The sequence below is a fragment of the Petaurus breviceps genome, unplaced genomic scaffold, assembly GCF_028583685.1.
Source record: "Petaurus breviceps papuanus isolate PSGF00001 unplaced genomic scaffold, PetGlider_PUasm1.0 175, whole genome shotgun sequence".
Classification (NCBI taxonomy): domain Eukaryota; kingdom Metazoa; phylum Chordata; class Mammalia; order Diprotodontia; family Petauridae; genus Petaurus; species Petaurus breviceps.
The window spans coordinates 11,350,754-11,377,073 of record NW_027185764.1 but is presented as its reverse complement, the minus strand read 5'-3'; the positions used below and the strand labels follow the sequence as shown (position 1 = coordinate 11,377,073).

Genomic DNA, 26,320 nt, shown 5'->3' with positions numbered 1-26,320 from the left:
CTTCCATCCTATTCCCTCCCCTGTTTATGCTTTTATTTACCCCTTCTTCCTTCTCCCTTCCCCACCTTAAGAGTTTTCCTTTTGACTGCTGCCTCCCTCAATATTTTCTCCCTATGCGCCTCCCTCCCTTTACCTACTTTTCCTCCTTACTACTATTTCCCTTCCTTCTAATCACCCCCCCTCCATTTTCCCCCTCCTTTCCCCTCCTACTGCCTGTAGGGCACAATAGATTTTTATACTTAATGGAGTATGTTATTTGCTCCTTTAACCCAAACAGATGAGAATAAATTTCATACAGTGCTCCTGTCCTTCCCTCCCTTCCCTCTAGTATGAGTTTTTGTGGCTTTTCATGTTAGAATCCTAAACTTAACTGATTATGTTAATGCTTCCTTGAACCAAAACCAGTAAGAGTAAAGTTTGTATAATATTCATCTTCCTCCCTTCTTTCCCTCTATTATAGTATGTTTTTATGCCTCTTCACGTGGCATAATTTCCCCCTTTCTGCCTCCTCCTTTCCTTTCCTCCCATTACAATCCCTTTGCACCCCTTAATAAGGTTTTTTTATATCAGATTAGTTTATTTATACCCACACACTCTATCTATGTATATGCCTTTTAAATGTTGTGATAATTATATAAATTTAAATATTGGCATGTATCAGCTTCCAATATAGGGATTTAAACAGTTGGCTCTTATTGAAGTTATCAAGTTGTGTGTGTGTGTGTGTGTGTGAGTGTGTGTGTGTGTTTTCTTTGTTTACCTTTTTATGCTTCTCTTGAGTCTTGTATTTGGAGATCGAATTTTCCATTGAGCTCTGGCTTTTTCATCAGGAAAGTCTGGAAGTCCCTTATTTCATCCTTGCCTGAAAGACTATGCTAAGTTTTGCTGGGTAGTTGATCCTTGTTTGCAGTCCAAGATCTTTTGCCTTATGAAATATCATATTTCAATCTTTCTGATCTTTTAAGGTAGAAGTTGCTAGGTCCTGTGTGATCCTGATTGTTGTTCAATAATATTTGAATTGTTTCTTTATGGCTGCTTGCAGTATTTTCTCCTTGACCTTATAATTCTGGAATTTGGCTACAACATTCCTTGGAGTTTAAATTTGGGATCTCTTTCAGGAGGAGTCCAGTGAATCTTTTGATAATTATTCTACCCTCTAATTCTAGGACCTCAGGACAATTTTCTTTGATAATTTCTTGGATGATGTTGTCCAGGCTATTTTTTTCATCATGGCTTTCCAGGATACACGTAATTCTTAGATTATCTCTCCTGGATCTGTTTTCCAAGTCAGTTGTTTTTCCAATGAGATATTTTACACTTTCTTCTAATTTTTCAATCTTTGTGTTTTGTTTGGCTGATTGATGAGTCATAGACTCGTTAGCTTCAACTTGACTATTCTAATTTTTAGTGAATTATTTTCCTTGGTTAGTTTGTGGAGCTCCTTTTCCATATGTTCAGACTTCATTTTTAGGGAGGTATTTTCTCCAGTTAAATTTTGAACCTCCTGTCCCAGTTCACAAATTTTAATTTTTAAGGTTTTGTTTTCTTCCATGAGAATTTTTTTTTTGTATTTTGGCCAATGTAATTTTAAAAGAATTGGTCAATTTATTTTCAACCTCTATAATTTGGCTTTTAAAATCTTTCTTGAGCTCTTAAAAGAATACTTTTTGGGCTTCAGACCTGTTCATATTTCCTTTTATGGTCTCAGGAGTGGATATAGAGTTGATGGTATCTCCTGAAAGTGATTCTTATTGTTCACAATATTAGGATTGAATTGCCTTTGGTTACTTCCAGCCCATTGTTATTTCCTATTTTCTGCTTTTAAGGTGGTTTTCTTCTTCTAGGGTACAAAGAGCTCTGATCCATGCTCCTCAAGCTGGGAGATAGGGGCCTGGTTCTTGACTTTGTGGACGGTAGTTTCAGGGTGTCTGGCCTGATGCCAAGGCCAGGACTCTCAATGTTTCCCCTTGGTTACTCTGAGGCTCACAGAGTAAGGTGTGGGGGAGGGGTGGTCTGGCCCCTTCAGGTTTCTGCCTCTGTGCCCTTGGGCTACAACTCAGGCAGGCTCAGCACCTGGTGGCCTGCTGCATTGGTGTCTGCAGATATCCTTGAATGTACTAAGGCACACCTGGGCTTCTGGTGTTAGCACTTGCTGGCTGTACCCCCTGGGTTTTTGGGATCTCCCACTGGTCAGCTAAGATGGAGCTTATTGGAATGCCTCCCAGGCTTCCCTGCAGGCTTGGTATAACTTCAGTCATGCCCTTCCTCTAGGACTCCTAAGCCTGATGTTGCTTCCACTATTTCAGCATTTTACACTGGATGGGGTGATAATCTCTGGGTTTTCAGTGTCAGGGAAGGGGATTAGAGCAGCTACCGTGTTTCCCTGATAATAAGACCTATCCCGAAAATAAGCCCTCCCTTTACTGTGTAAGATTCCTCTAAAATAAGCCCTCCCCCGAAAATAAGCCCTATTGAGACTGCTACTGTAGTGAAGGTGATCCCCTGCTCTACATGCTACATTACGGTACCCTCTGTATGCACCGTTCCCCCTCCCCCCCGTGAAACGCACGCCGCGCTCCGAGCTGCATCCAATCAGAGCTGCAGCAGTGAGCACATCATCCTGTTCTTCCCCAGTGATTTGCTTATTGAATAAAGGTACATTTTTTTTTGTTCACATTTACCTGTTTATTAAAATTGCTGTCAATGTTCATTAAAATAAGCCCTCCCCTGAAAATAAGCCCTCTGGTGTTTTTCTGTCCAAAAAAAATAAGAAGACAGTGTCTTATTATCGGGGAAACATGGTAGGGTTTACTCCTCTGTCTTGGCTTCTGGAAGTTCAGGTAGGTGATTTTTAAATATCCAGGTTATGGGCTGATAACCCCAGAAGAAGTTATTGTCGCTGCTGTGGGCCCTGCGCTTTCTCTTACCCAGCTCCTGCAGTGAGAGGTCTGTGAATCACCATTGTGGTGGGTGAATCTGCTGGTTGCGGCTTCCTCTTGCTCTGTGGTGGTCTGGTCTCTGGTCCCCGCTGGTGCAACTCCCATGTGCTCCACACTCCCTGTGCCCAGTCCTATGTGTTTACTTTTCTGGACTGGGAATCTGTCACACTCTATCTCCCAATGGATTCTGTCACTCTAAAATCCATTCAGACTCACTTTTTAGAGCTTACTGACTGAATTCACGGAGGAGCTCAGATGAGTTTCTGCTTCTACTCCACCATCTTGGCTCTGCCCAATATTTTTCAAAAGACTTTAATTTAATAACATTTCCTTCAACCTAAAAGTTCCACTAAAAATCCAAACTTCTCCAATGGCAATGTGTAGTAGACAATGATGGATTTAAAAAAAGAAAGAAAAAGCAATTTGGTTATTGAATTTGTTTAATGAAGAACATTTGCAGAGGCAGCTAGGTGTTGTGGTGGATAGAGAGGGCCCCGAACCTGGAGTCGGAAACACCTGAGTTAAATTCTAGCTTCAGATACTTATTAGCTAACGACCCTGGGCAAACCTTAATCTTTCTCTGCCTCAGTTTCCTCAGTTGTAAAATGAAGATAATATTGGCATGCATTTACCAGTACTCTTGTGAGGACAAACTAAGACAGTATTTGTAATGGATGTTGCAAATTTTGAAATCCTACATAAATATAAATTGAATGCAATATCATACATACATAGTATACTTGACATTTTATATATGATAAATATAAAGCAAAAACTAGTTTTTGGTGTTATTATTATTATTTATCTCTGTTTATTAACTTTTGTTCCCTCACAGATATGGAATCTGGCCATACAGCTTTTTTAGGAAGCTGGGCATTCCTGGGCCAAGGCCTCTTCCATTCATTGGGACATTTCTTGAATATCGCCATGTGAGTATGAACATACAAAAGAAACTCCTTCCTTATCAGTGTTGTGATTGTAGGGTCCATTCTACTGTTTACTTTTTATATCTCCCCACCACCACTTTATTATGTACAACCTTGAAAAGGAAGCTTTGGCAGTAGGGAGATGGGGAGGCAGGAATCTTTCAAAAAACTAAACAAAATTTCCAAACAAAAAAACAGACAGACAAAACAAAACAAAACAACAAAACCCAGAGGTGAGATTGGAAGTCTAATTTCTTGGAGTCAGCAAAGGAAACCAGCATTTGGCTATCTGGAGTCAGCATGGTGTAATGGTAGAAGCAGTGAAGTTGGAGTCAGAAGTTCTAACTGGCTTCATACTGGCTGTTTAGCCCTAAGCCTATCAGTGCTAAGGGGCAGCCAGGTAACAGATAGATAGAATACCTTCTGACTCTGTAGTCAGGAGGACCTGAGTTCATATTCAACCTCAAATACTTACTAGCTATGTGACCATGGACAAACCATTTAATCATGTTTATCTCAGTTTTCTCAACTGTAAAATAAGCTGAAGAAGGAAATGGCAAACCATGACAGTATCTTTTCCAAGAAAACCCCAAATGGGGTCAGGAAGAGTCAGGCCTAAATCACTGAACCTTTCTTATTCTCTCTTTACTTATCTTTGAAATGCAATGGTAAACATACTTTCACTATTTATCTCTGCATAATGTGGAATAAAGTAATTTATAAACCTTAAAGCAGTATATATTTGTGGACAGTTATTGGAGATAATTGGGCTTGGAGCCAGTAAAACGTTGGTTCAGATTTCAACTCAGACTCTTATTATCTGTGTAACCCTGTGCAAATCACTTAATCCTGTTTGTCTCAGTTTCCTCATCTATAAAAATAAGTCAGAGAAGGAAATGGCGAGCGCCTCCAGTATCTTTGCCAAATGGGGTCATGAAGAGTAAGATACAACTGAAAAATGATTAACAAATAGCAGTGAACATCACTACCTAACTACTCCACTAACAAAACACAAACTAATCTTTCTCTACTTGCTGTCCCACACCACACTATGTGCCAGCCACTGTGCTAAGTGCTTGGCAAATATGATCTCATTTAATCCTCACAGCAACCCTGAGAGACAGGTGTTGTTAGTATTATGCCCATTTTACAGTTGAGGAAATTGAGGAAAATAGATGTTAAGTGACACACCTAGGGTAACTCAGCTAGCTTCTGAGGCAGGATTTGAACAGCGTTTCCCTGATTCTAAGTTTAGTGTTCCATCCATTGTTGCCATATAGCTATCTCACCTATATGAACCTATATAGCTGAAGTCATAAGAGTAGGTGAGGTCGTCATGCTCAAAGAGGAGAGAAAACAGTGGAGACAGGAAGTTCACTCAGAAAAATAGGAAATTATTTTTTATTTTCTTGCATATTGATTGATTACTGCCTCTTTTTCCTTATTTGTAAAATGAGAGATTGGACTTGATGTTCTCTAAAGTCCCTCATAGCTCCAAATATCTGATCCTATCATTCTTTCTTCCTTCATCTTCATCATCTCTTCCTCAGTCATAAAAATGTAGAAAAAAATCTTAGAGCTCCCACTCTCAAATAGAAGTAAACCAAAGAACTTCAGTATTTCTCCTTTTTAGTATACTGGGACATACTCCTTTATGCCCTAAACTTTTTAGATTTTTGAATAGGAGACCAGACCTGTGATTTTATTGGTATAAGGAACTCCTTGGGAAGAAACTTCCTCTATTAATGCAGATCAATATCTATTCTACAAATTTAGTTTCTGGGTGTTTCCTGGGGCACTGATATGTAGACTATACTTGTCCTGGGTCAGCCAAACAGTACGTGTCAGAGCTGGGACTTGAACTCTAGTCTTCCTGACTCAACGACTATCCCTCTATTTGCTACTATTCATACCTGCTACTCCGGACAATGTGTGCTGGGAATACATATTGACATAGCATTCATGTCTGTAATGCTCTTTCTGTTGCTGGATTGTGTCCATTTATGGGTTAAACTGGCCATTTGTATTATACACCAATGCTAATCATTACAGGGCCCCACAGAAATACACAGGTAGTTGTCTCTCTCAGTAAAATTAAGGCGTTAGCCTAAATCAGGGATTCTTAATCTGTGTGTGTGTGGGGGGGAGGGGGGTGGGATGGCCCTCTTTGGTGAAATCTGTAACTTCATCTTCAGAATATTGTTTTTAAACATGGAAAATAAAATATATAATATTAGAATGAAAACTAGTTTTATTAAAAAGCAATTATCAAATATTTTAAAAAACAAATTCATGGACTCCAAGCTAAGAACCCCTGGCCTAGATGATTTCTAAGCCCACTTCATCTCTAAATCCTTTTTTATGACTAATGTGGTAATCTGTTTTGCCAAAGTATATAGATATTTGAGTCTTTTTTTCAATTTGCTCAATAGGACGAGGTAGTAAGTAGGACAGATTGAAAATAACATCACAACTTATTTAAGACTTTTGTCTTTAATTTAAAAAAAAAAATCACATCCCATGCTAGATGAGAAATGAGTAAGACAGTTCTCCTTGACTTCCTCTCCCATTTCCTACTGAAGCCATTTATGGAAAGCCCAGGTTGCTTAGAATGCTTTTCCTTGAGTGTTCTCCCCCTCTCCTCCCTCCCTCCCCAGATAATCACTCCAGCTCAGGTACTTCTGGTGCCCTTGGCATGATGCTCATTGTGCTAGTGAATCTGTGTCCTTCCCACTTGTCTAATCTGTTTTAATTATTCTTCAGGGAATATTGGAGTTTGACCAGAAATGTTTTGAAAAATATGGCAAAATGTGGGGGTAAGTATAAAATATAGTCTCTACTCACATACAGTACACAATCTAAGATGTAAACAGATGAGTCTGACTCAAATAGTCAAATTACTTTCTAATTTCATTGGAGAGTTACATAGCAAACTCTGTGTGAGGTACAAGGGGAAAGGTTGTTTGTATACATTGGCAGGAAGGCAAGGAAAAATGTGACTTTTGAATTTCTCCTTAAAAGACAAGAAAGAATTCAGTGAAACGATTATGTAGCTATAGAATGGCACTGTGGAAATAGGACTACATTTGAAGTCAGGCCCTAGGTTTGAATTACAGCTCTGTGTTTCATTGTCTGCATGACTGTGGACAGATGGATAGTCACTTCCCCTCACTTGGGCCTCAGTTTCCATCTCTGTAAAATAAGAGAGTTTGACTAGCTCTCTGGGAACCCATCTATCTCTAAATCCTATGATTCTATAGTAATAAGACAATTAATAGCTACAGCTAAGGATATGACACCAAGAATACTGTATGCTGAGGGAGAAGGAAAGGCTCTGTGTAGAAATGAGAACAGGTGCCATCAGTTACACTAGCAAGTGAGGAACAGAGTCCTTGTTGAGAACCATCACTTAGGCTGGGGCACAATTGTTTCAGCAAAGGCCAGTTTTTACCTTTTTTTCCCCTTGAAATTGCAAATCTATTATGTATTAAATATATCATAAAGTTATCATGTAAAATTTTTGCCCCTTTTATTTTTCCTCTCCTTCCCCCACCCTAGAGATGGCTACCATTAGCCACAAATGTGTGTGTATAGTGTGTGTGTGTGTGTGAATGTAAAATCATTCTATGGATACTTCTATTTATCAGTTCTTTCTCTAGATGCTAACAGTGTCTTCCTTGTGGTTATTTAGGCATTTTTAGTGGTCAAAATGACTTATTTGCTCAAAATTGTCCTTAAAACTTTATTGCTGTTACTGTTATACAACTATCTCTTGGTTCTGCTCATTTTGCTCTCCATTTATTAATTCAATGATTTGTCACTCAATTTTATTAATCTTGACTTTGATTTTTAGGATTTCCAATTTAGTTTTTAGTTGGAGATTTAAAATATTTATCTAATTTTTTAATTGCATAAGCAATTAATTGGTCTGTTTTTTTCACTATTTTATTGATATAAACTTTAAAATTTTCTTCTTATTACTGCTTTTGCTATATATATCATAGATTTTGATATGTTGTTTCATTATTGTCATTCTCTTTAATGAAATTATTGTTTTTATGATTTAGTCTTTAACCCATTTGTTCTTTAAAATCAGGTTGTTTAATTTCTTAATCTATGTTTCCATGGTCCCTTTTAACATATAACTCTTACTGCATCATGATCTGAAAAGGATGCTTTTAATATTTCTGCTTTTCAATTTGTAATTATAAAATTTTTATGCCCTAATATATGGCAGTCTTTGTCAAGGTACCATAATCCACTGAGAAAAAGGCGTATTCCTTTCTCTTTCCATTCAATTTTCTTTAGATATCTATTATATCTATATCTATATATGTGTGTGTTTGTATATATACATATATTATATATATATAGCTTATCTAAAATTTTATTCTGTTCCTTGACTTCTTTCTTATTTATTTTCTGGTTAACTGTATCTAGTTCTCAGAGGTAAAGATTACTACTATAAAGATTACCCTCACTACTATACTAAGATCTACTTCCACCTGTAATTCATTTAACTTTTCTTTTAAATATTTAGATACTTTAGTGTCTGGTGCTTATAGGCTTATGGAATTCCTGACCCCTCCCTCACTAAAAATGTTGTCAATCAGGTGTGAGGAAGAAAACATTCATGAAGCCAGGAGAACAGAGAAGTGGGAACAACAGAGGATGTTGCCTTGTCAGCTGTTTCCATAACTTAATTAAATTCTTAAAGCCCCCATAGTATCAATTTTGTGTTATTATTTCTTGGTATTTCATAGCTTTATTTTCTTCCTCTTGCCCAGGTCTAGTTTTCAAGGATTATTTTCTTCCTTAAGATTCTGAATTTCTTTTCCCAATTGATTGACTTCCTTGTTATAAGTTTCTTGGATTACTCCCCTTCCCCCTAATTTTCCATCAATCTCTCTGATTTTTGAAGTCTTTTTAAGTTCTTCTAAGAACTCTCTGACTTGATTTTTGAAGTGCTTTTTAATATTTTCCAATAAATCTTTTTGGGTTTGTGATGATTTGATTTAGCTCTTTGGGACAGAAGCGAGTTTTTTTTAACCTCACTGTCTTCCTCTGAATATGAACCCAGATTTTTTTTTACATCATAGTAGCTACCTATGATTGGATTCTTTCTCTTTTGCTTACTTATTTTTATTTTGTTTTGTTTTATTTTATGTTTAGCAGCTTATTATTATAATCAGGTTTTAATACTGAGTTGTAGGTCTCAGGTCCTCCTTACTCTTATTTTCTGAATTAGTCCAAGGGTCCAATCTCAGGCACTCCTCTCCTCTTCTAAGCCACAGCTAGGGCCTCCAGCCATGCTTTCCACAAAATGTTCTTGCTGCTCCTTGCCCACAGCCATAGCCTGAGATCACATCTGGTCAACACCATTAGAGCTGTTGCCCAGAGACAGCAGAGGGTTTTTCAATCTTTCCCTACTCAGCTCTATGATCCCTACACTAAAAATTCATAAGGTGAAAGTTCTTGAAATGAAAGTTCCTGGGGCCTTGAGATGAAAGTTACTGAGGCCTAGGCTGCTTGGCAACCAACTGCCCCCAGGACTTGTATGTTGATTCAGTGGAGATGATCTGAAAGCATTTGCATTTTACTAAGTCCAAAGCTCAGTCCCCGGAGGTCCGGTTTTTCCTGAGGTCCGGTTTTTCCTGAGGTCCTCCCCAATTGTGTTGGGAGGACAACTGCTTTACACCTTGATTTTTGCCATTCACTGTATGTTCCTTTTGAGGCGTTCTGCCTGCTGTGGAAGAAATTCGGGGACACTGGAATTTTCTGACCTACTCTGCCATCTTCCCATAATCGCTTTCACCCAGTTTTCATCTTTAAAAAGAATTAGACTTTGTCCAGAGCTCCCTAAAGCAGCTTGCCTCTGGTTGTGTTACCTGTGCTGTTACAACACACTTTTTCTATCGTCCTCTGTATGGAGAAAGCAAAACACCTTCAAAGCTAGAGTTAATAATTTTCAGAGCTGCCTGCTGAGAAATAAAATGTAACCCGAGGCAAAAGTGTACGAGTGTATGGTAGAAACGGGCAAGGGAATAGAAAGCAGCAGCTAATCATGGGGGTGGGGGTGGGGTAGATATTTTCCAAGCCACCCGATTACCTCTGAAATGCCCTCTGACCTTATGGTAATTTTTCATTGGATCACTCAATTAATCAACAAGCCTTTATTTGGTCCATACTATGTGCCAGGCACTGGGGAACAAAAATTAGAATGATAATCCCTGCCCTTGAATAACTTATGTATATCAATTTTAAGTTAATAGAGTTAGCATTGGAAGGGATCTCAGAGGTTATCTAGTTCACATCTTTATTTTACAGATGAGGAAACAGACCAATAGAGGTTATGAAACTTGTCCTAGGTAACACAGTCTCAGAGTCAGAATTTGAATTGAAGTCCTCTGACTTAAAATTAAGGACTCCTTCTACTGTGACATCGGTTTGAGGGCACTAACTCCATCTTTGGCATATCTATTATAGACAGTGGGGGAAAAAGTTCTGAGTTCAAGAGATCGAGGGTCTGAGTGAAGACTCTAATTCTTGCTAGCAATGTGAGTCATGAACAAGTCCCTTTACCATTTTGTGCCCTAGTTTCTTCATCTGGAAAATAGGAACAGTAGTGCTTTCATCACCTACTTTACAGGGCTCATGAGATCATAGATTTAAAGCCACAAGAGACCTTATAGGTCATCTAATCTGGCACATTAATTTTGCAGACAAGGATCCACTTGCCAAAGATCATAAAACTAGTATCATCAGAGGTGAGATTTGAATTCAAGTATTTTGATTTACAAGTTCAGACCACTTTTGTAAACCTTAAAGGACTGTGGCTATTTTTCTCTTAGAACAGAGGGTTCTTAGCCTTTTTTTAGGCTTTATGGACCGCTCCCCCCCCACCCCAGTAGTATGATGAAGTCTATGGACCATTTCTCATAATAACATTTTTAAATGCATAAAATAAAATGCATGGATTATAAAAGAATCCAATTATATTGAAATATTGAAAATTTGAAAATGTCAAAGTATTTTGAAAAGAAATTCATAGAACTTAGGTTCTTGGTTTAGAGGTCGACTATGGAAATAGCATTGAATCAGGGACTATTAGTTATGGACTCCTTCCACTGATGATTATGGCTAAACATTTGTAGTTGAGGGTTTGTAGTTTATTAGTTCAGTCTAGTCCTCTAGAGTTGCCCTAGATGAAAAATCATCACCTGGTAGCCAGCTCTTTGGTGATGGGTCTTTCCAAGCTAAGTCTTCAAGAGCCTAAGGCGACCTCCACATAATTGTGATGTTTTGTTGAATTGTGGTCATTACAGTATGGAAACAGTGTGGTTCAGTAGAAAGAGAGTTGGCTGTGAAGTTAGAAAATTTGGTTTTCAATCCTGCTTTTGATGCATACTACTGGGTTGACCTTAGGCAAGTCAGTGAATATTTCTTTGCTGGAGTTTCTTCATTCATAAAATCAGAGGATTAGATTAGATGGCCTTTCTCTGAGGTTCCTTCTATCTCTAGATCTATGCTTATAAAATACATCCTTGGATTGGGGTAGGAGTGAGTAAGGGGGTGTAAAGGGGGTAGTGGAGGTGACTATTTTATTGTCTAACTTCAAGGAGATTGAGCATTCCAAAGAGAGATATTGTGATTTGGTGACTCAAGAAGCTAACTTTCTGTGCAGATCTCTGAAATAAAATTTTAATTTTCTCTATCTTGATGCTCTTTATAGGTTTTATGATGGCAGACTGCCTATCTTAGCCACTCTGGATCCAGCCTTCATCAAAGCAGTTCTAGTGAAAGAGTTTTACACACTCTTCACTAACCGTCGGGTAAGTTATTGGTAGACAGAGGCACATCAGAATGCTTCTTGGCTTGATGCCATTCAAACACTCTAACCTAAGCTTTCCAATTCTGCAAGAAACCTTGGTGACTTTGCTTCAAACACTTCTTTTCTTACTGTGTTGGCTACTTTCCCTAAGACTGAAGATTGATCATGGTCTTGTTTGGCTGAAGGGATGATTTATCAAATAACATTTATCAAAATCTAAACAGTTATATCTTGCTCTACTGACTTGATCCATCACGAACATGGCCAGATACTTTAAAAGGGAGCCAGAATTAAAGCTTGTGCAGCACCACTTGAGACCTGGAAGTGCTTTTCACAAAGTAAAGCATCCCCTTATGTCTGTATTACAAAACAATATTCAGGTATGGAATGGAAGTCAGGATTTTGGTAGCAATAATAACTCCTATTGACTACAGCAGATTACATGAGGAAGGTAATACAATTGAGGGAGATCAAAGTGAGGGTTCCGTGGCCAAAATGTCATCATTTTTTAAAAGATTAAAATTGACCTGTGTCAAAACACTTGTGCCACAGCACAAATGTTGATAGGTGATTCTACTCATACCCATGAACCTAAGACATAATACCCATGTATCATATTCTGCTGGGCACCAAGAAGATTACCTTCTCACATTCTAGAATATCTTTCCCCATGCCTCCTACCTCAAGGTCTAAAATTCTACCATTTATGATTTATGACAATTTCCATCTGATCTTGAAGGCTTTTCCATTTTCCAGAGGGTCTATATTATATTCCAAAGGGTCTTTAAGACACACAAACTGCTACTGGGAGAGGAGAATACCTGAAGCCGTATCAGCTAATACCTTATTGGGGAATGTTTGGCAGCTACCTAAAATGGAGACCCAGTAGAAATTGGACACAAGATCAGTGCCTAAGGGAGAGAAGGATACTGAAATGAGAGTGAGAAAGGTATTACTTTCCCTACTCTGTAATTTTGCCCTGGGCTAGCCCAGCATGTGATATAAACATTAAATAGACTTTAAAACATTTTGGAATGATGAATTATTTTCTAGAGAATTTAACACATGCAAAATTTATTAATTTTCTGCTCAACTGTCTTCCTTGTGGTCTAGTGAAAAGAATGCTGGGGTGGGAGCCACGAAACCTGGGTTTCTGTCCCTCTTCCATGAGACCTTTGGTCACTTATATAATCTCTCTGTTGTCAGTTTTGTCCAATGGGGGTAGTTATACTAAGTCTACATTGCAATAGTTGAAAGAATATCCAGTGAGATTAAAAATTCTTACAAAAATCTAAGTTGCTCTACAGAATTAAAGTAAGATAGGTAAAATTGCATACAGTAACAGCAACACTGTGTGATGTTCAATTGATTTAGCTATTCTCAGCAATACAATGATCCAAGACAGTTTTAAAAGACTCATGATGGAAAAAGCTATTCACATCTGCAGAAAGAACTGATGGAGTCTAAATGCGGATTGAGGCACACTATTTTTCACTTTATTTTTTCTTAATTTTTTCCTTCTTTTCAGTTTCTTCTTTTATGTGACTAGTATCCTTATATGCAAAAAAAGACATACATATTAAAGCCAACTAGATTGTTAATTCTTCTAAAAACTCAGGTTTTCAAACTCTATCAATAAGCATTAATTTTCCATTTACTATTTACTGTCTGCCAAGTATATATAGACAAAAATTAATCAGTCCTTGGCCTCACAGAACTTCCATTCTATTGGAGAAAATGATATGTATACACATAAGTGTGTACAAGATAAATGCAAAGTAATTGGCAGGGTGTGAGAAGTGTGAGGCCCTATCAGCAAAGGAGTTTGAGCTTATCTTGAAAGGTAACTTTTAGGATTCTAATAGAAGGAGGGAGTGCATATCAGGCATGAGGGATCATCTGTGCAAAAGCATGGAGAGAGAAGATGCAAGAAGATCCATTTATTATAAAGAGAGGCAATTAATAATAAAATTGTAAATGTTAGTTTGGGTCAGTTTGTGAAGGGCATCAAATGCCAAGCATAAGGGTTCATTTGAATCCTAGACATGACAGGGAGCCACTGGAATTTATGTAGCCGAAGAGTTACATGGTCAGACCTATGTTTTATGACTATCCCTTTGGAAGGGGAGTTGATGATGGATTAGAGAGAGGGGACACCTGAGACAGGGAGACCAATGAGGAGATTATTGTAATAGTCCTGCCCTGTGAGAGGTAACGCAGGGTCTGAACTAGAAAGAAGGTTGTAAGGGGAGAGAGGGAAAAGATGTGGAAATGGAGTCTGCAAGCCTGGGAAACTGGTTGAATATGAAGATGAGAGAGTGTTAGGGGTTGAGTATGACTGAGTCTGTCAACCCCTGAGGAAGAATGGTGCCCTTACCAGGTCAAGGACTACCTGACCTTAACAAAACTATTTCCATTGAAGAGGGGTACAATTCTCTATAGTCTGTTACCTTTATGAGGACAGTTGTTGTTTATAAAGCACATTACAGTCTACGGAGTGTTTTCAGTAAGTAAACAAACATTTTAGTAAACATTGGCACTATGATGAGCACCAGGAATTTAAAGAAAGGCAAAAAGGGTTCCTGCTCTCAAGGAACTTATATTCAAATGGAAGAGTCAACGTAAATAATTAGATATATATTTTGCTTATGTATGCATACTTTCTATCTCTTTATATATATATATATATACATACTTGGAAAGACACATGAATGTGTACACATATGTGTGTATATACATGTGCAAAGTAGATAGACGTTAACTTTGGAGGGGGATGCATTAGCAGCAGCAGCAGGGATCTAGAAAGTCCTTCAGAAAGTGATGTTTGAGCTGAGACTTGAAGGAAACCAGTTATTCTAAAACACAGAGATGAGGAGAAAGAGTATTACAGGCATGGGGTACAGATAGTACAAAGGCATGGAGACTGGAGATGAAGTCCTACATCTCATTCATCTTCACAACATCCCTGTAAGGATCATAGTGCCTTTGTTATTGCCTCCATTTTAAAGTGAATTTATTTATTTTTAGTTTTCAACATTCACTTCCATAAGTTTTCAATTTTCTCCCCTTCCCTCTGCTCTTCCTTCACCAAGATGGCACGCAATTTGATATAGGCTCTACACATATATTCCTATTAAGCATATTTTCACATTAGTCATGTTGTATAGAAGAATTAGAAAGAATGAGAGGAACAATGAGAAAGAAAAAAAAAAGAAAATAGGCTGCTTTTCTCTACTTTCAGACTCCATAATTCTTTCTCTAGATGTGGATGGCATTTTCTATCATGAGTCCTTTGGAATTGTGTTAGTTCCTTGCATTGCTGAGAATGGCTAAATCTATCAAAGTCAATCATCACACACTGTTACCTTCATTTTTTAGAGGAGGAAACTGAGGCTCATTTATAGCTTAAGATCACAGACTTAGTATGTGGAGCTCAAACATGACCCTTTGTCTTTTTATTAGTGCCAAGTCCAATGTTCTTTCTATTATTATACTGTACTTGAAGGATAGTCAAAGCAGTTGCCATGAGAGCTGTAGCCTAATCATTCTCAGTTTTACAAAAGGCAGAGGAAGGCAGTGCTGCCAACATGTTTTTCTCACCTGACACCTGTTGGCAGGGCTTTGCAAATGGTTGGTAAGGGTAGGTAGGGGAAACAAGAGTAAAATTAAAAGGCAATTGCCTTCCGCCTTCTTTCCTCCCCGCCCTTTTCCTGTCGTCTAGGTCTATTATTTCATCAGTATGGAACTTCCTATTGTATATATTTCCTTATTATTAATTCCTCATGACCCCATTTGAAGTTTCCTTAACAAAGATACTAGAGTGGTTTGCCATTTCCTTCTCCAGCTCATTTTGTAGATGAGGAAACTAAGGCAAACAGAGCTAAGTGACTTGCCCAGGGTCACACAGCTAGTGTCTGAGGCCAAACACTATCTCAGGAAGATCAGTCTTCCTGACTCCAATGTCCACCTGCTACCTAGCTAACCCAAACTTCCTCCACTAATGCAAAACAGAAACTCACAGTCTTGGAGTTGCACGGGTCACTGAAGGGATAAGTGTCTTGTTTATAGTTACATAACTAGTATATATCAAAGGCAGAACTTGAACCCAGGTCTCCTGGCTCAAATGTCAACTGTTTGTTTACTCACTACATAAGGCCATCTCTGGTCCATAAACAAATCAAAGTCTTGAACTTTGTCTACTGACAATTGTTTCTATATAATTGAGCCAAATGTAGCTATGAATAATCTCCATTGAATCATCCAGTTTTCTTGAAGTCAGTCTGGGCTCATTCTAATTGGGTGTCAGTCAGTCAGTCAATAAATATTTGTAAATTGCCTTCTATGTACTAGGCTAACCACTAGGGATGAAAAGAAAGATAAAAGAGAGTCCCTGCTCTCAAGGAACTCAGTCTAATGGGTATCACTATGATAAGACCAGAAGATAAAACTTGCATTTTTAAAAGCTTTGTGGTACAATGAAAAGACCATTGGACCTGCAGTCAAGACAGAACTGCTCTCCATTCCCACCCATGACTTTAGTAGTGTGATTGTGGGCAAGTCACTTTTCCCTTTCAAGTCTCTTTCCCCATTTATAAAATGGGGTTGCTTACAATGTTCAAAATTGATATCCAAGGGTGATCCTTAAAATCAAGGCTTTGGCAAAAAGCTCAAATAAGATAAAGTGTTGTATAAACCTTAATGCATATATAAATGTCTATCATCATCATCATCATCATCATCATCATCATCATCATCACTAATATGTTCAAGTGTCCTTCCTGGCAATAGTTCAGCTCTCCTTCTATCCCCCAGGCTGATTCATGTTAAAAAGTAAACTAGACCTTTCTCTTAGGGCATCTCTTTTTAAAAACCATATTTTTATTGATTTCTTTCATTCTTTTTTTTAAATAAACTTTATTTCCAGATCTAGCTTCCTTCTCCTAATCACCTTGCCTATCTGGTGTGCCTATGAGAAACAGGTCTACACCAAAGATAGGAGACCTTAAGACAGAAGTTTTTTTACCTGGTCATGTCCATGGACAGGTTTTAGGAGATTCATGAACTTGAATGGGGAAAAAAATTACGTTTTTATTTCACTGTAATTGGTTTCCTTTGTAATCCTATGTATTTGATACATTTAAAATATATTAATTAAAATTTAAAAATCCTACATATTTAATACATTTAAATATAATCATTAAAATTTTTAAAATACATTATTCAAGGAAGGGGTCCATAGGTTTTCCCAGAATACACACACACACACACACAAATAAAAAACCCCTGCACTAAACTATTATATTCAAATCCAAAATATCTAAGCTTAGCATCATTATCTACCACCTTTTTACTACCCGGCCTCCTCCTGTAACTCTAAAGATTCTTCTAAGAGGACTAACATAGCTTGCTATCAGTGTCAATGTGACTTCATCCTTACTTGGAGGGAAAAAAATGACCACAATTTCCTCTAATTCAGTTGGTTCCTGGTTCTATTTATTTAGAGTTTTGGTTTAAATGGAAGTTTGGAGTCTGGAATCACCATTGTTAAAGGGGAGAAATGGAAGTGGATCCGGACTATTCTCTCCCCAACATTCACCAGTGGGAAACTCAAGGAGGTAAGTGTGATTCAACCTGTTGTCAAAGCTTAGACAGTGATGATCAAGGGCTCAAAGAATGTTGGAATCATAGGGATAGATAATATTCACAAAGACTGAAGATGACTGGGTCAGATTCTCTTATAGCCTCCCTTTGCTCGCATTCTGATTTCCCTGCTTCTTTCCCTCTTTTTCCCCTCCCCTCTTTCCTTTCTCCTGCTAACAATATTAGGCTTCTGATTCTTACATTGAAAAAATACTGGCTGATAATAGTCAACATTTACTTTATGTAAACTTGGGTATACTATCTACCTACCATGAATATGTATAAATGGGAAAGAGTCAACATTTTTCTAAATTAGCTTATTTAGGCAAAATGGATAGAGGGAATGGTGGTTCAGAGCTATTTTAAAAATACAGCATTGGTAACATCTTTGCTCGTAAGCCCGCTCTTCTATTTTTTTTTTGTTTAAATTTTATTTTATTTAATTTTCAGTTCTGAATTCTCTCCCTCACTACACCCTTCCCTGAAGGGAAGAAAAACAAAATACATTGCAAATATGTATAGTCATGAAAACAAATGTTCATATTTCCCCATGTCAGAAAGAAAAAAAAGAGGGAAGAGAATGAAAGTGAAAGGAAGGGATGAGTAGGAAATTTTGTCACATTCATTTTTTTTTTTTGGTGTGTCGCTGTTTTATTTTCTATTTATATTTTTGCAGTTACTATATGTGCATATGTAGATGTGTAAATATATAGGCTCTGTTTGCTTCACTCTTTATCACTTCATGTAGAACTTTCCATGCTTCTCTGTATTCACCATACACAGCATTTTTTTTTTTTACAGCTCAGTAATAATCCCATTATGGTCATGTCACAATTTGTTTAGTCATTTCCAAATTCATGGGCATTTACTGTTTCCAATTCTTTGCTGTCACAGAATGTACTGCTGCAAATATTTTGGTGTATATGGGTCTCTTTTCTTATCTTGGCTTCCTTGGTGGTCTACTTCTAGTAACAGAGCTTCTGGGTCAAAGGGTATGAACATTTTAGTCACTTTAATTGCATAATTACAAATTGCTGTCTAAAATGATTATACTATTTCATACCTCCACCAACAATGTATTAGTGTGTCTATCCTTCCAAAATCCCCTCAACTTTGACTTGACATTTTATTTTGTAATTTTTGCAAATTTGCTTTATGTGAGGTGAAAGCTCAGGGTTCTTTGCATTTATCTTATTAGTGATGTGGAATAATTGTTCATGTTGTTGTGAATATTTTATAATTCTTCTTTTGAGAACTTTTTGTTCATATCTTTTGATCACTTATCTATTGGAAAATGACTGCATTCAGTAGTTACTTTAAATGGAATTTCTCTTTTTATGTTCTCCTACTGGATTTTGTTGGAGATTAACAGAAATGCTGATGATTGCTATGGTTATTCCCTCTATTTTGTTTTAAATAGAAGTCCTTGCTTTATCTTGATTCTTCTGGAAAAGTCTCTGGTTTATCCCTACTAAATATAATGACAGCTTTTGTTTTTAGATAGATATTAAGGGAAGATCAATTTATTCTTGTTTCTAGTGTTTGTAAGAAATAGATGTGCTTTGTCAAAAGTTTTTTCTTCATCTATTGATATAATCATATGACATTTTACTGTTCTTTTTATTGTGGTTTTTTGTGTTAATAATTTTCCTAAAATAGAATGAACCCTGCATTTCTAGTATAAGTTCAATCTAATCATGGTGTAAAATCATTTCCATATGTGCCTATTATATTTTACTTAAATTTTTGCATTGATGTTCATAAGGGATATTACTTTATAATTTTCCTTCTCTGTTTTGTCTCTCTGTAGTTTAGTTTTCAAGACCTTATATCAGGGGCACAAGGGGTTAAGTGCCGGCCCCAGAGTCAGGAGGAACCGAGTTCGGGTCTGGCCTCAGACACAACACCCACACACACACAAAAAAAACCTAGCTGTGTAACCTTAGGCAAGTTATTTAACCCCAATTGCCCTCCAAAAGGCAAAAAAAAGACCTTGTATTATAAAATTAATTTGGTAAGGTCCCATTTTTTTCTTATTTTTGCAAACAGCTTATTTGTTAGTGGAATTAATTGCTTTTTGGATGCTTCATAGAAATGAAATATTTTTCATTTCTATATTATTCATATGACTTTACTTGCTTTTAAAAAAAGTCAGTTTATTTCATAGTTTTATGGTTTATTTCATAGTTTTTTTTTTTTACAAAAATCAGCTCCTACATTTACTAATTGTAATTTGTTTGTTATTCTCTTTTTCACTTTCAGATTTTCTACTTTTGTATATATTGAAGTTTTATTTTTCTGGTTTTCTATTCTTTTGTTGATAAAAGAATTTGGAGATATAAAGTTTCCCCTACATACTGCTTTTGCTGCATTCCCCCATTTTTTTATGCTGTCTCATTGTTTACATCATTTTTTGATGAAATTAACTATAGTGTCTATGATTTATTCTTTGAGCCACAAATTATTTCGGCTTATGTTATTTTATCTCCAATTAACTTTTTTTTTTTGCTTTAAATAGTATTTTATTTTTTCCCACAATTACATATGAAGAAAATGTTTAACATTCACTTTTTCAAGATTTTGAGTTCCATATTTTTCTTCCTCCCTTCCTCCCCTCCTCTCTACTGAAAATGGTAAGCATTTTGGTATAGTTTGTACATATGCTATCTTTTTTTAATCTTTTTTTTGTTAATTTGTTTGCTTCCTTTTAGTTTACAGGATTCAATTCCACATTTCCTTGAGTTTCCCATTTTGTCCCCCTCCCTCGCCTCCCCCCCCATGGTGGCTTATAGTCAGGTATAGGATCTGTAAATACTTTCACATTATACATTAGTCAGATTATAAGGATGGATTGTACCAGCTGGAATAAAAAATGGTAAAGAGGACATAAAACCAAATAAGAGAAGGAAAAAGATCAGGTATTTTGCTTCCACCTGGATATAAACTTAGTTCTTTCTCTGGATGCACATATTTCTCTCCATCATGAGTCTTTTGGGATTGACTTATATCACTGCATTGCCGAGAAGAGTCCAGTCTATCAAAGTTGGTCATCACACGTATGTTGTGTCTGTAATTGTGTACAAATTTACTCTTCTCACTCAGCATCAGTTCTTTTAAGCCTCTCCAGGTAAATATGAAGATGGTCTGCTCCTCGTTTCTTATAGCACAATAGTATTCCATAACATGCATATACCACAATTTGTTCAGCCATTCCCCAATTGATGGACACCCCCTTAATTTCCAATTCTTTGCTACCACAAAAAGAGCTACTAGAAACATTTTTGTACATATGGGTCTTTCTCTCATTTCTATGATCTCTTTGGGATATAACCCTAGGAGTGATATTGCTGGATCAAGGGGTATGAAAGTATTTATAGCCCTTTGGACATAATTCCAGATTGCTCTCCAGGAAGGATGGATCAGTTCACAACTCCACCAGCAATGAATTAGTGTTCCAATTTGCCCACATCCTCTCCAGCATTTGTCATTTTCCTGTTTTGTCATCTTAGCCAATCTGACTGGTGAGATGTGGTACCTCAGAGTTGTTTTGATTTGCATTTCTCTAATCAATAGTGAATTAGAGCATTTCTTCATGTGCATATAGATAGCTTTAATTTCTTTCTCTGAAAACTGTCTGTTCATGTCCTTTGACCATTTATCAATTGGGGAATGACTTGTATTCTTATAAATGTGACTCAGTTCTCTGTATATTTTAGAAATGAGTCCTTTGTCAGAGACATAGGTTGTAAAGATTCTTTCCCAATTTCCCACCTCCCTCTTAATCTTGGTTACATTGGCTTTGTTTGTACAGAAACTTTTCAATTTCATGTAGTCAAAAACTTCCATTTTCCATTTTATAATGTTCTCTAATTCTTGTTTAGTCATAAAGTCTTTCCCTCTCCACAAGTCTGATAGGTAAACTATTCCTTGTTTTAGGAGACTGATTACCTTATCAACCTTTATACCTAGATCATGCACCCATTTAGACTTGATTTTGGTGTATGGTGTTAGATAATGGTCTATGCACAGTTTCTGCCACACTATATTCCAGTTTTCCCAGCAGTTTTTGTCAAATAGTGAGTTCTTATCCCCAAAACCAAGGTCTGGGGGTTTATCAAACAATAGATTACTATAGTCATTGCCTTCTGAATCTCGTGTGCCTAACCTATTCCATTGATCCACTCCTCTATTCCTCAGCCAGTACCAAGTAGTTTTGATGACTGCAGCTTTATAATACAGATTGAAATCTGGTATAGCTAGTCCACCTTCCCTAGCATTTCTTTTCATTAATTCCTTTGATATTATGGACCATTTATTCTTCCAAATGAATTTTGTTACTATTTTTTCTAGCTCTATAAAGTAGTTTTTTGGTAAATTAATTGGTATGGCACTAAATATATAATTTTATTTAGGTAAAATTGTCATTTTTATTTTATTAGCTTGACCCAGCCATGAGCAATTGATATTTTTCCAATTAGTATATATGACTTTATTTGTTTGAAAAGTGTTTTGTAGTTATGGTCACACAGGTCCTGGGTTTGTTTTGGCAGGTAGATTCCCAAATATTTTATAATGTCTACAGTAACTTTAAATGGGATTTCTCTTTCTATCTCTTGCTGTTGAATTTCATTGGAAATATATAGGAATGCCGAGGATTTATTTTATATCCTGCAACTTTGCCAAATTTATTTATTGTCTCAAGTAGTTTTTTACTTGATTCGCTAGGATTCTCTAAGTATATCATCATATCATCTGCAAAGAGTGATAGCTTGGTCTCTTCTTTGCCTAATTTGATTCCTTTGATTTCTTTTTCTTCTCTAATTGCTACTGCTAACATTTCTAGTACCAGATCGAATAAGAGGGGTCATAGTGGACACCCTTGTTTCACCCCTGATCTTATGGGAAATGCTTCTAGCTTCTCTCCATTACATATAATACTTGTTGATGGCTTTAAGTAGATGCCACCTATTATTTTAAGGAAGGTTCCATTTATTCCTATACTTTCTAATGTTTTTAATAGGAATGGATGTTGTATTTTGTCAAAAGCCTTTTCTGCATCTATTGAGATGATCATGTGGTTTCTGCTAGTTTTATTGTTGATATGATCAATTATACTGATGGTTTTCCTAATATTAAACATCCTTGCATTCCTGGAATAAATCCTACTTGATCAAAGTGTATTATTCTTGAGATAAGTTGCTGTATTCTTTTTGCTAGTGTTTTATTTAGAATTTTTGCATCTATATTCATGAGGGAGATTGGTCTATAATTTTCTTTCTCTGTTTTATCTCTTCCTGATTTAGGTATCAGTACCATAATTGTGTCATAAAAAGAATTTGGTAGGACTCTTTCTTCACTAATTTTTCCAAATAGTTTGTAGAGTATTGGAATCAATTGTTCTTTAAATGTTTGATAGAATTCACTAGTGAATCCATCTGGCTCTGGAGATTTTTTCCTAGGGAGCTGACTGATGGCTTCTTCCATTTCTTTTTCTGAGATGGAATTATTTAAGTAATTTACTTCCTCCTCAGTTAATCTGGGAAATTTGTATGTTTGTAAATATTCATCCATTTCCCTAATGTATACAAACAACCTTTCCCCTTGTACCTCACACAGAGTTTGCTATGTAACTCTCCAATGAAATTAGAAAGTAATTTGACTATTTGAGTCAGACTCATCTGTTTACATCTTAGATTGTGTACTCTATGTGAGTAGAGACTATATTTTATACTTACCCCCACATTTTGCCATATTTTTCAAAACATTTCTGGTCAAACTCCAATATTCCCTGAAGAATAATTAAAACAGATTAGACAAGTGGGAAGGACACAGATTCACTAGCACAATGAGCATCATGCCAAGGGCACCAGAAGTACCTGAGCTGGAGTGATTATCTGGGGAGGGAGGGAGGAGAGGGGGAGAACACTCAAGGAAAAGCATTCTAAGCAACCTGGGCTTTCCATAAATGGCTTCAGTAGGAAATGGGAGGCCCCTGTATTTGCTTCTTACCTTGCTCTTTCCAGACCCAGCCCTTTGGTGATAGGCCTTGTGGTTGGTGGGAAGACTTGCCCTCCAAGTTGATCAGGCCCCTTCCGGGCCTGCCTCTGTGTCTGCTGGCTGCACCCATATGCTATCTTGTAAAACATATTTTCATATTCATCACAATTGTGCAAGAAGAAACATGTCAAAAGGAATACAAATTATGAGCAAGAATAAAGACAAAAAATATGCTTCGATCTGCATTCAGAGTCCATCAGTTCTTTATCTGGATATAGATAGCATTTTCCTTCATGAGTCCTTTGTACTTGTCTTGTATCACTGTGGTGCTGAGAAAATCTGAATCATCTGTAGTTGATCATCATATGATATTGCTGATACTCTGTTACAATTTTTTCCTGGTTCTCCTCATTTCACTTTGTGTCAGTTCATACAAGTCTTTCAGGGTTTTTCTGAAATCTACCTGTTCATCATTTCGTATTGCACAATAACCTTCCATTATATTAATATGCCACAATTTGTTCAGCTATTCCCCAATTGATGGGCGTACCCTCAGTTTCCAATATTTTGTCAACTTGACTTGTTTTTCTATATATATTTTTGTATATGTAGGCCTTTTCCCCTTTTTTATGATCTCTTTGGGATACAGACCTTGTAGTGATACTGCTGGATCAAACAGTTCACACAATTTGGTTGCCTCTCAGCATAGTCCAAATTGCTCTCCAGAATGTTTGGATCAGTTCTCAGCCCTGCTAAGAGTGCATTAATGTCCTGATTTTCCTACATAATTTCTAAAATTTATCCTGTTCTTTTTGTTGTCATATTAGTCAATTTGATCGATTTGAGGTGACATTTCAGAGGTGTTTTAATTTTTATTTCTCTAATCAAAAGTGATTTAGAGCACTTCTTCATATGCCGATAGATTGTTTTGATTTATTCATCTGAGAAATGCTTGGGCATATCCTTTGACCACTTATCAGTTGGGGAGTGGCTTGTATTAGCATAAGTTTGACTCAGTTTTCTAAATATTTGAACAATAAGACCTTTATCACAGATACTTGCTCATACAGCTTTCTGCTTTCCTTCTAAATCTGGTTTCATTGGTTTTGTTCATACAAAAGCTTTTTAATTTAATATGAACATAATTATCTATTCTACATTTTGTGATGCTTTCTTTCTCTTGTTGGATCATGAATTCTTCCCTTTCTCATAGATCTGACAGACAGACTATTCTTGGCTCTTCTAATTTGATTGCTTTTATTGTCTATTGTACATTTCAACAAGATTTTGTTCCCTTCCTTACGTCTTTTAATTAGGTCTATCTTTGCTTTTATTTTGCCTAACATCAGGATTGCTGCTCCTCTTTTTTGTTGTTGTTTTGTTTTGTTTTTGTTTGTTTTTTACTTCAGCTAAAGCATAATTGATTCTGGTCCAGTTCCTTGACATTATTCTGAATGAGTCTCCGTGCTTCAAATGTGTGTGTGTGTGTGTGTGTGTGTTTTAAGCAACATACTGTAGATTTCTGGATTTTTATCTACTCAGCTAATTGCTACTGTTTTACAGGAGACTTAATCCCATTCACATTACAGTGATGATTACCACCATGCATTTCCCTCCATCCTATTCTTCCTCCTGTCCGTCTTCTTCTTTCACCTTTTCCCACCTCACCAATATTTTGCTTCTGTCTACCACTTCCCCTAATCTGCCTCACTTCTGTTAGTCTCCCTTCCCCCCCCCCCTTTCCTTAATCTCCTCCCCTCTTACTTCCCTGTTAGGTAAGGTAGATTTCTATATTCAACTGCTTGTGCATATGATTCCCTCTTTGAGAAAATACTGATGAGAGTAAGGTTCCAGCTATGCTTGTCTCCCACCCTCCCAACTTCCCCTCCACTCTAATATGGTTTTCTTACTTCTTCATGTGAGATAATTTACCTGATTCCACCTCTCCCTTCCCTCTGCACCCATTGTACTCCTCTTTCTCATCTCTTATTTTTTTAAAATGTCATTCCCTCAAATTTACCTTATGCCCATGCCCTCTATGTATATTCTTTCTATATGTATTGTTAGTGAAACAATTTTTAAGAATTACTAGTATTGGGGCGGCCAGGTAACACAGCGAGTAAGAGCACCGGCTCCAGTGTTGGGATGACCTGGGGATCGAATCCTGAGCTCAGACACTTAGCACCCACCCAGAAACACCTGGCCGTGTAACCTTGAGCAAGTTACTTAATCCCAATTGCTTAGGGGCAGCCAGGTGGCTCAGCAAGTAAGAGCACTAGCTCCAGTGTCAGGATGACGTGGGGATCAAATCTGGGCCCAGATACTCAGCACCACACCCAGAATAACTGGCCGTGTAACCTTGAGCAAGTTACTTAACCCCAATTGCTTTAAAAAAAAAAAAAGAATTACTAATATTGTCTTCCCAAGTAGGGATGTAAGCAGTTTAGATTTCTTGAATCCCCTATGTTTTCTTTTTCCTTTTTTATCTGTTTATGCTTCTCTTGGGTCTTGATCGTGGAGGTCAATTTTTAAAATTTAGTTCTGGTCTTTTCCTTATGAAGGCTTGGAATGCTTCTATTTCATTGAATGTTCGTTTTTTTTTCACTTGATATATTATGGCTAATTTTGCCAGGTAAGCAATTCTTTATTGTAGTCCTAGGTCCTTTGTCCTCCAGAATATAATATTCCATGACCTCTGATCTTTTAATGATATATCTGCCAAGTCCTTTGTGATCCTGATTCTGACTCCTTAATGTTTGTATCATTTCTTTTTGGCCACTTGTAATATTTTTTCCTTGACCTTATAGTTCTGAAATTTGGCTATCATGTTTCTTGGGGCTTTTATTTTGGGATCTCTTTCCTTAGGTGATCTGTGGATTCTTTCAATGACTATTCTGCCCACTGGTTCCAAGATATAAAGGCATTTTTTCCTTGATAATTTCTTGAAAAATGTTGTCCAGGTCCTCCTTTTGAATATAGTTTTCAGG

At 36.9% G+C, this 26,320-nt stretch overlaps 1 protein-coding gene across 1 annotated transcript in view; it reads left to right on the top strand.

The window, feature by feature from the left end:
• The window catches only part of LOC138158660 (cytochrome P450 3A12-like), a 60,574-nt gene that overhangs the window by 15,135 nt on the left and 19,119 nt on the right, over positions 1-26,320 (top strand). The window contains exons 2-5 of the mRNA XM_069084767.1: positions 3,775-3,868; positions 6,629-6,681; positions 11,598-11,697; positions 17,198-17,311. Of these exons, the coding sequence (XP_068940868.1) occupies positions 3,775-3,868; positions 6,629-6,681; positions 11,598-11,697; positions 17,198-17,311 (361 nt within the window). The remainder of the gene's footprint in view (positions 1-3,774; positions 3,869-6,628; positions 6,682-11,597; positions 11,698-17,197; positions 17,312-26,320) is intronic.